Source organism: Cervus elaphus, chromosome 5 (genome assembly GCF_910594005.1).
Source record: "Cervus elaphus chromosome 5, mCerEla1.1, whole genome shotgun sequence".
Taxonomy (NCBI): Eukaryota; Metazoa; Chordata; class Mammalia; order Artiodactyla; family Cervidae; genus Cervus; species Cervus elaphus.
Window position 1 is genome coordinate 1,416,518 of NC_057819.1, and position 10,295 is coordinate 1,426,812.

Sequence of the window (10,295 nt, forward strand, 5' to 3'; positions counted from 1 at the left end):
CGGCCGGGACAGGAACGCTGAGAAGCGATTGTATCTGCAGCCCCACAACACCATCCCCAGGGAAAACCAGTACACGCAAGGTCAGCCGGGCTGGGGTGAGCTTGCTGAATGTAACTGTACATTCCAACACAGGATGGGCAGGCGGAGGTTATAATCAGGAAATAGAGCCCGTGACACACATAGATACATCCCTAGTTATGGCATTTGGTGTTTAAAGTAGATCCACCTTATATACAGCTTTTAAAACAGGCGAGGCAAGATCTATATATAATTCATGATAGTGAAAGTCGCTCAGTCGTGTCCGACTCTTTGCAACCCATGAAAGGTTCATGGAATTCTCCAGGCCAGGATGCTGGAGTGGGTAGCCATTTCCTTCCCCAACCCAGGGATCGAACCCAGGTCTCCCACATTGCAGGTGGATTCTTTACCAGCTGAGCCACAAGGGAAGGCCAAGAATACTGGAGTGGGTAGCCTTTCCCTTCTACAGTGGATCTTCCGAACCCAGGGATCGAACCCAGGTCTCCCACATTGCAGACAGATTCTTTACCAGCTGAGCCACAAGGGGCGCCCAATATATATAATTACGCCCGTGGTAACATGCAGAGACGTGTGTTGCAGGTATAGTAACCCACTCTTGGTGGTTCCAGGGAGGGCAGAAGGGAGGATGCTGGTGGGCAGGGTGGGTATTGCGGTTCACAGGGGACTATTTTTTTTTTTCAGCAGAAATCTCAAGCAAATGTGAAGGGTGGTTGAACGCTAAGATTCAGCAAAGCTGGTGGTGATTCCTGATGTTCGTTATCATCGCCTCTCTGTTCCCCCAAATGCTCACCGAGGTCACAGTAATTTTAAGAGTCCCGGGTGAGAACGGCAAGTCCCCTGTCTGCACACCCCAAGCAGGGGTGCTCCGGCACGGTGAACAAAGGTGACGCTCAGCCCCACAACCGGTCCCTCCTAGAGACGCCCCAATTTCCCAGAGGCCCTCGAACACGGCCACCCAGGAGAAGCTAGCCAAGGGGCGTTTCAGGAAGACGTAGGCAGGGCCCACCCTGGGAGACGTGGGACAGGGTCGGGGGCAGGGTGGTCTTTGATTTGTGTGTTTATTCGGCTGTGTTGGGTGGTAGTTGTGGCGCGCAGACTCTAGTTACACACGTGGGCTTCACTGCTCCCCGGCCAGGCACGGAAACAAAAGTCCCCTGCATTGCATGGTGGGTTCTTAACCACTGGACCCCCAGGGCCATCCCAGAGCGGACTTTTTAAAAAGACCCCCCGGGGTTGTGCCATCTGGCCTGGCGCACCCAGCCTGGCCCAGCTGTGGGAGGGCATGGTCCCCGCCGGCCACAGCTCCGGGGCTCTGCTCTGTTCTGCCGGCCCCTCTGTACTGACTGGTTCCCTTGGCCGTTTGTCTCTGGGCCCGGATTCAGGGAGCGCCCCACCCGGTCCTCACTGCAGGCATCCGAGGTGGGGACAGGTCCCATCAGCCTCCCTTCCTGTCGAGGAGACAGCCTGTTGCGGGGCGCGGGGCCCCAGGGGAGAGCAGATGGACCCGGCCCGTCCGACTCCTGGTGCCTGACATCTTAAGGCCTGGGTCAGGCTTAGGGCCCTCCCCTCCCTTCAAGGCCTGGTCTCCTGCCTCTTGGAACGAGCCCCTCATTTACAAATGCTCACTGCGTCATGTGACAGGACGAGTGTCACTCTGACACGAATCCCCACCCTCTAGTCGTGGTCAGCCAGCGGGTGGTGGTGACCCTGGACTCTCATCGGATTAGCAGAAGTGGTCAGCTGGAGGGATGGTCATCCAGGGGGTGGGGTCTTCCGTCCTTAAAAACGTGCTCTGGTGCTTCCCAGAAGAGGGTGTTTACGGAGCTCTCGTCACCAGGGAGATACAAGTGAAAACCAAAGTGAGACCCAACCAGGCACCCACCAGCACAACTGAAAGATCCCGCGTGTGTGCGACGCAGAACGCCTGGGGTCTCACACGACTGTGGGCGCGCGTATTGGCGAAGCTCTTTTCGGAAGTCATTCCGAGGACCTTCTAAAGCTGGGTGTACAGTTGTCCTGTACTCAGCAGTTCTCTGCAAGGTGTATCCCCAAAGAAACGCATACGCGTGTCCATCGAAAGACAGCCAGGACTGTTAGCGGCCGCTGCATTCTCGGCTGCCACACACCAGAAACAATTCATACATTCTCAACGAAAATCCACGCGGGCAACAGAAGGGATGAATAAACGGTAGTGTGCATACTACATGGCGGCGCAAATTGGCAAAAACCAGTCATACACGACCACACGACAGAGACAAAGAAGCCGGAGGCAAAATATTGCAGACTGTGTGCCCACTTACTCCAGGCCAGGATACTGGCGTGGGCAGCCATTCCCTCCTCCGGGATCTTCCCGACTCAGGGATCAAACCTGGGTCTCCCACATTGCAGGCAGACGCTTTACCGTCTGAGCCACCAGGGAAGTCCCATTTAACGGGTATGTTGTGTCTCAATAAAAGCATGACGTGCTCTAAACTGTGGTCAGCACAGCAGGTGCCCGTCGGGGAGAAGGGTGCCCGGGCTGCCCGTGTGCCTATGCCAAGCCTACCTGCCGGCACCTGGGCCAGGTGCTTGAAAGCCGTGTAGAGGTTCTCCCGGCAGGCCGAGTGGGGGTCGCTCAGCAGGAAGGACAGGGCTTGGATGACATTGTGCTCCAGAAAGCCCTCTCTGGGGAAGAGAAGTCAGATTTAGACGCGACCATGGAATGAAATTAACAGCTGCTTGCTCCTTGGAAGAAAAGTTATGACCAACTTAGACAGCTTATTAAAAAACAGAGACATTACTTTGCCAACAAAGGTCCGCTAGTCAAGGCTATGGCTTTTCCAGTGGTCATATATGGGTGTGAGAATTGGACTGTGAAGAAAGCCGAGTGCCAAAGAATTGATGCTTTTGAACTGTGGTGTTGGAGAAGACTCTTGAGAGTCCCTTGGACTGCAGGAGATCCAACCAGTCCATCCTAAAGGAGATCAGTCCTGGGTGTTCATTGGAAGGACTGATGATGAAGCTGAAACTCCAGTACTTTGACCGCCTGATGCAAACAGCTGACTCATTTGAAAAGACCCTGATGCTGGGAAAGATTGAGGGCAGGAGGAGAAGGGGATGACAGAGGATGAGATGGTTGGATGGCATCACCGACTCGATGGACATGGGTTTGGGTGGACTCTGTGAGTTGGTGATGGACGGGGAGGCCTGGCATGCTGAGGTCCACGGGGTCGCAGAGTCGGACACGACTGAGCGACTGGACTGAACTGAACTGAACTGAAGGCTGTGCCAGGAGAGGATCCAATAAGAACCTAGAGGCAGGGGGTCTGCCCCGCCCCCCGCCCCCCTGGAGCCTGAGCCCCGGCGGCTGGGACAGACTGCATCCGTGCAGCCTCTGGGGAGAAGGCAGAGTCTGCGGGGGCCCTGGAATCGGTTGTGCCTGAGTGGCGGTGGACGACTCCGCGCGACAGAAGCCAGAGGCCGACCTCCCTGAGCACCGGGCTGGGCTGACCAAGCCTCTCTCCACCTGCCGGACACACACCTGTGCTCCGTCCAGGGCAGGCCCGTCCCTCCAAACCCAGGTAAGCCTGTTGTGCTTGTTGTTATAATGACACACGTTCCTTAACTATCAGGTAAGCCCATTCAAGAGCTTCCCCGGCAGCTCAGCGGCGCAGAACCCACCTGCAATGCGGGAGTCACAGGAGGCGCAGGTTCGATCCCTGGGTGGGGAAGACGGGGAGATTCCCCTGGAGGAGGGCATGGCACCCCACTCCAGGAGTCTTGCCTGGAGAATCCCCATGAACAGAGGAGCCTGTGGGCTACAGTCCACGGGGTCGCAAAGAGTCGGACACCGTGGAGCTCACACGCACTGCTGCAGGGAACGGAGACCCCACAAGTCGCACGGTGGCAGAAGTGAAGAGGAAGTGTCTAAAGGGAATGCGCAGTTTCTTTCCTGGCTTTCTTTTTTTGATGTGGACCATTTTAAAAATCTTGGTTGGATTTGTTACGATATGACTTGTGCTTTATGTCTCGGTGTTTTGGACACCAGGCATGAGGGGTCTTAGCCGCCCGACCAGGGATCAAACCCGCGCCCACTGCGTTGGAAGGTGAAGGCCGAAACGCTGGACCACCAAGAAGTCCCTCTTTCCTGGCTTTTTCCCCCTTCTGGCTTTTTAACCATTCCATCTGATTAACCGCCTAACTGCTGGGCCCGATCACATCTGGTGAGGGCTTCCAGGCTTCGGTCGGGCCCAAGAGAGAACTCGGTGTGAGGCCTGGCCCGGGGCTGGCACACAGGAAGTGCCCAGCTGTGCCCTGCTTGAGGTCAGCCTCGTTCTGGGAGAAGGAGGTCACGGGGGGCCCCCCACGTGGCGGGCCCTTCCCTGAGCCCCGAGTGAGGTGTCCAGGCCTCTTCTCTCAGCGCCTGGGCGCCCACCCCAAGTCTCCCCAACGGTAAGTCAGCTCCGTAAGCTGTAACTCCCCACGGCGGCCGGAGGCCAGGGACCCCACACTCATCTGCTCGCCTCATGTGGATCCGAGAGGGCGGCAGGTTCAGCTTGGGCAGGGACCCGGGGCTCGAGGGCTCACCTGCCCACGTTGTGGGTGGCCATGATGTACAGCACCTCGGTGGTCTTGATGCGCACCAGGTCGTTGGTGTCCCTTAGCAAGGCTTTCAGGCTCTCCAGGCAGCCTGCGGGGCAGAGGGACCGATGAGTGTCCTCCAGGCTCAGAAACTAGCTGACCCGGAGGTCGACAGATGTGCCGATGTCGGGGTCAAGAGCACCAGGGCTCCGCTGTTTGCGGGTGTGGGGACGCGGGGTGTGGCGGATGCTTCAGGGTCACTGCTGGGGCCTCTGGGTGCCAGAAAGGCTCACCCCAGGGACCTTGTCTCCACACCCCCCCACTGATTTCTGTGCATGCCTCCTGCTGGTACCACCCCTCCCGATCCTCCACGGGGTTCAAAAATACCCCTTTTATTTGGAGAGACCGGAAGTCAAATTCCAACCTTGTCACCAGCTGTTGTGTACCCTTACACCGTGACACGCCAGATCGAGCATCTAGAAATCCTGCCTTTTTGTGGGGCCCCGCTGGCCTCACAGTCCTTCTTGCTGAGACTTTGTTTCTTCTCTGTTGGGTGGAGGAGGTTCCTTCCTTCGTTGGACCAGTGCCACAAGGACAGAGATAAACACAGGCATGCATGCGCTCATCGTGGTTCCGGCCCAGAGTCGGGCTCATTAAATAGCAATCTTTATTAGCGAAGCTCCACCCAGCCTCTGAGGCCAGGTCGGGACCACTGCTGACACCTCTGGGATTAAACTAGCCCTTCGGATAAGTAAGGCCAGTGGGAGAAGCAGCAGATCACTCACTGTGGACCTGATCTGGAGTAGGTGCGACTAGGCCACTCATGTCAACTCAGCTCTTATGTGGGTAATTGCTGTTTCATCACTAAGTGGGGTCCAGCTCTTTGCAACCCCATGGACTGCAGCCCACCAGGCTCCTCTGTACATGGGATTTCCCAGGCAAGAACACTGAGTGGGTTGCTATTTCCTTCTCCAGGGATCAAACCCACATCTCCTGCATTGGCAGGCGGATTCTTTACCACTGAGCCTCCAGGGAAGCCCCCTATATATGGGTAATTAGGAACGTAGGAGAAAACGGACAGAGGTCCTCACCTCCGTGTGGTTTCTGTAGGGCTAGCGCCTAGCTTCTCTGACAGCCTTGTGAATGAGACAGATAAACAGGCCTCGTTGGAGAATGTGTGGCCACTGGGCTGAGTCCTGGCAAGAGGGGCTGACCACTGGTGGCGTCCGGCTGAGGACCGACTGACCGGTCGGGAGGGCTGCTATGAGGGGCCAGGTCAGCTCCCCTCCCCAACCCCCACCTCCGGCTGCTCTGCGTCTCCATCCAGACCCCAGTCGTGGTCCCTTGGGCTGCAACCTGCTCACCGATCCTAATGGCCGTGTAGACATGCTCGGGGTCGTGCATGAGGTCACAGAGGGCCATGAGGGCTTTCTGCCTCGTCAGCAGGTCGTCCGCCTGCAGCTCCTCGTTCAGCTTGGGCAGTGCGCGGCAGCCGTAGGCGATGGCCGCCTGGGTAGGGTTGACGTTGGGGGGCAGGTACGTGGAGATCCTGGCGTCCGCCATTGTCCCACACCTGCTCGGGGCGACTCGGGAGCTTTCAGAGCGAAGCTCGGAGGGGACCGCTGGTTAAAAGAACCCAGACGTCGTCATCATTGCTACCGTGGCCTGGCATTTTTTTAACTTCGATTTTACAGATGAGCAAACTGAGACCAGGAGCAGTGAAGGAGTTGGTTCAAGGTCACAGCGAAGGTGACTGGCAGCCCAGACCACCAACGCCAGAGTTCTCCCGATTACTGTATAGACTGGGCCGCAGGACAAAGGCATTGAAAAAAGCAAACTGATGGGGGGGAGGGGGCAGTGGATAAATTGGGAGATTGGGACTGATGTATATGCACCACTATATATAAAACATAACTAATGAGGACGCACTGTGTAGCACAGGGAAGTTTACTCAATACTCTGTAATGACCTATATTAGAAAAGAATCTAAAAAAAGTGGATACATGTATAACTGATTCACTTTGCAGAAACGAGTACAGTGTTGTAAATTGAGTATACTCCAATGAAAATGAATTTAAAAAAAGAAAACGACAAACTAAGCCAAACAAGCAAACACTGATAGAACAGCTCCATTTAGAGCTTATCTTGTGCCAGCAATACCTAATATGCAACTTCATCTACCTCAGGAAGAGGCGGGGAGTTCTATGACCCGGGAGGAAATTGAGGTTTCAGGACAAGGAGCCTTGGAGGTCATGAGTCAGGCTAGGGGCCAATGTTCTAATCCAGGTGTGGGACATTCACCCATCAGGGACCCACAGTCGGATGCCTCCAGCACATCCACAGAGAAGGAATCAAGGTTAAAGTGTGATTTATTTTTTATTACACGCACACTTGGAACAACTGTAAGCAGTGTGGCTGAGTAGTTAAAAATGGGCTCCAGACCCTAGCCAATGGATGGCCCTTAACAAGCAGCTCGAAAGGGAGACGATAATGTCCCCCATCCCAGCCCCACCACCACCCCCCGGCCAGAGCTGGCACACTCCCCGAGAATGCAGCACAGCTCACCAGGGCGCGGGATACTCTGGCTGCCCTTACTATTATGCTGATGGCGGTTGTGACTGCGTTTCGTTGGCAGTGATAAGCCCCAGCCTAACCCTAACCCTGTGCGAATCCACTCCACTAAGAGAGGTGGTCTCGATTCCGGGCAGCAGGTAATTAGGGAAGGAGGCGAGGAGGTGGGGATGGAAGAGGAGGTGGGACCGGGCCATTTGGGATCGGGGCTCCCCGGGCAGGAAACGCTGGGCGCCTGCCGCCTTCTAAGGGGCACGGGCCCTGTTGATCGGGCCTGGGGGAGTGAGTCTGGGGGAGCCCCTGTCCCCGGGGCTCCCAATCTGCGGCCGCTGGCTCACCTGCCTCAGCGCGTGAGTTTCTGTAGCACTCGCCCGTTGCCAGGCAACCCGGTTGCCAGGCGACCCAGGGCGGTGTCCGCCAGGCAGCCTTCCGCACAGCCGGGCGCCCACCGCGCAGGCGCGAACAGCCCCAGGCCAGGACCGGCTGTTCAGTCGGGTTGGTGTTGTTTTCAGGGGTTACTGGGCGGGGAGCAGTGGCGGGCTCAGCTTTGCTCGTAGTGCAGAAGGGAAGGCAAGAGATTGTGTGCGCCTTTCTCTGTACTGGGCACTTGGCACGCCTTTAATTCTCAGCGTAAGCCTGGGAGGTGTTGCATTCTCTTATTTTACGGATAAGCATCTCAAAGAGGTTCAGTAGCTTTCCCCTAATCACAAAGTCCTGATCCCAGGACTGCTTAGCCCTAGCCTCGGCTCCTTCCTCGGCAAGCTGACTGGCTCCTGAGGGCGCAGGTCGGACCCTGCAGTGGGCTCAACGCACTGCTGGCCGGAGCAGTTATTCTTGAAAGCAAGCCAGACTGGGGGCACCTCCACCAAGCCCTCCCAGGGCTCCCTGCTGGTCTCAGGACAGAGTCCAGACTCCTAGCCTGCCACTGGAGGCCCTGGGTGATGGCCTCCTCCACCCATGCTGGAGTCTTACTCCCCCAAATGCTCTTTCCTGCAGTTGGGCTGCTTGTGACAGCCACCTCTTGGTCCTTCAGGGCACAGCTTGGCGTACTCTTCCTCCAGGAAGCCCAGCGTCTGCCCAACTCCAAATTAGCAAGTGATCCTAGAGTTCAGTTACCCCAGTGCGTGCTTCCCTCTTCTGATTCTCTGCTTACTTGTTTCCCCCAGCAGACTTCCCTGAGGCTGGAGCCCACATCGGGCCAGGTTCCATCCCCCTGCTCCACAGCACAACCCCCATCTGGCCCCCAGCCCCGCCAGTTCCAGGAATATATCAGGAGGTTTCAGTAAGTGTAGAAGGGCATGGATAATGGGTTTGAGTCAAGCTTCATAATCAGAGTACTTCCACCATCTTGTGTGATCCTCACAAAAAACCCTTGAAGTATTATAGTCCATTTTACAGTGGGGTAAACCGAGACGCAGGGGGAAGCTAAGCAACTCAGGGAAGTTCACCCAAGGCCTGGGCCCTTAGCAGTGAAACCCACTGACAAAGGCAGCAAGCGTCCACCTCCAGCACATTTAGCTCTGAAATGAAGGTAATTGGCCTCGATCTGTGTGCCATGGAGACCCACCCCTACTGCTGTCTTCCCAAGGACCAAGTCGTGAAGGTCTCTAAGCTTCAAGCTTAGAGCTTGAAGAGCTCTAAGAGCATCCAAGCTTCTTTATGAAGGTGGTGTGGAGAGCCCTAGGCTGGGAGTTGGGAGATCTGGGTTCCAGGTCTAATTCTGACTCTCTAGGCAAATCTTTGGAACATGTGAGCCTTCGTTTCCCTGTGAAATCAGGGAGCTGAATCAAGTAGGTTCTCAAAGCTGGGAACTCTACATCTCTCAGGGCTCGGTTACAGAGGCTCTTTGTAAAAACCATCCTTCCATTTTCTGTTTTTCAATCTCCTTTTTCTTATCTTTGTAAACATACACATGATATTCTATGTATCATATATGTTCACTTGTGAGACAAAAAATATAATAAGTGCCTGTGAATTCACCATGAGAACATCATCAGTGCCCTCATTCCCTTCTTTGTCCTTCCCTCCAAAGCTACCTTCTCATTTCTGTGATTAGCATCTCACAAATGCCTCTGGAGGCCATCGAGCCCTGCCTGCCTCTCTGCAAACAGAAACTAGCTCACAGAAGCTGCGTGACTCAGGTCAGCCTTTACACAGCCATTAATTATGGAAATTAACTTTGTAGCATGAGCCCTAGAAGCTGGCTTATGATATTCAGGCATCATTAGATTCAGAACTGTGCAGATGAAGGTCAGGAAGTGGGAGGTGGTGTCCATCCCTCGTCACTGCAGGGCAATCAGATGCAGTCCTACAGCGAGAGTCCTGTCTTAGCCATGATTACAGCGAGGAGAGGTGTCTGGGAAAGGCACGAGGCACCCTGAGATCCAGGGCTGACCCAGAAGGGCCCAGATGGAGGCTGCTATTGTACTCTCTGAGTTCCAAATGTTTCTCTTCATCTGAGTTATTTACCAAGTAGATTATATGTGCACATAAAGTAAAATCCCAGAAGTATGAGAGTACGTCTCCTTCCCTCCTTGGTCCCCAGCGAATGGATTGTCCTCATCTGTACGACCCACTGGAGTCTTTCCAGCGACCCACTAAACTGATACAAGGAAATACAGTTTATCTGCCTTTTAATGTAATGGCAGCACACTTCAAACAGTGTTCTCCACGTTCCTTTCTTAAGTGCAATACCCAGTTCACTCACGTAACATTCACTCCACGCTGCTTACGTGCAGGCATTTTGCCGAAGCAGTCAGCTGAGGGGCTGAACCCCTGCTCTCACTGCGCTCAATGGAGGGAGACAGACAGTCCGCACGAACCGCACGTTACGTAATCTGTTAGAAAATAGGAAGTGCCTGGGAGAAATAGAGCAGAAGAAGGGGCTGGAAGGATGTAGCTTTTGTAAATAGGGTGTCTCATCTAGAGGTGACATCTGAGCAACGTGGCTGTCTGGGGACAGGGCATTCCAGGCCTAGGAGACAGGCAGAGCAAGCATCCCCGGTGCTTGGCGTGTTGGAGGAACAGCAAGGAGGCCAATGGAGTGTGTGGGGGGTGGGGGTGGGGAGGCGGGAAGCAGTAGGGGGCGAGCTAAGAGAAGAAATGGGGCAAATCACGTGGGGCCT

At 55.2% G+C, this 10,295-nt stretch overlaps 1 protein-coding gene across 2 annotated transcripts in view; it reads right to left on the bottom strand.

Moving 5' to 3' along the window:
• RSPH14 (radial spoke head 14 homolog) overlaps positions 1-9,981 on the bottom strand; it is a 50,400-nt gene extending 40,419 nt beyond the window's left edge. Inside the window, exons 1-4 of one of the 2 annotated variants that reach the window (XM_043901142.1) lie at positions 9,903-9,981; positions 5,964-6,221; positions 4,606-4,708; positions 2,585-2,703 (exon numbers count right to left, since the gene is read on the bottom strand). In XM_043901142.1, the coding sequence (XP_043757077.1) occupies positions 2,585-2,703; positions 4,606-4,708; positions 5,964-6,221; positions 9,903-9,912 (490 nt within the window). In that variant the 5' untranslated portion in view covers positions 9,913-9,981. Of the gene's footprint in view, positions 1-2,584; positions 2,704-4,605; positions 4,709-5,963; positions 6,222-7,508; positions 7,597-9,902 lie in introns of those variants that run through there. The other variant, XM_043901143.1, reaches the window with a different exon arrangement.
• Positions 9,982-10,295: the final 314 nt, after the last annotated feature.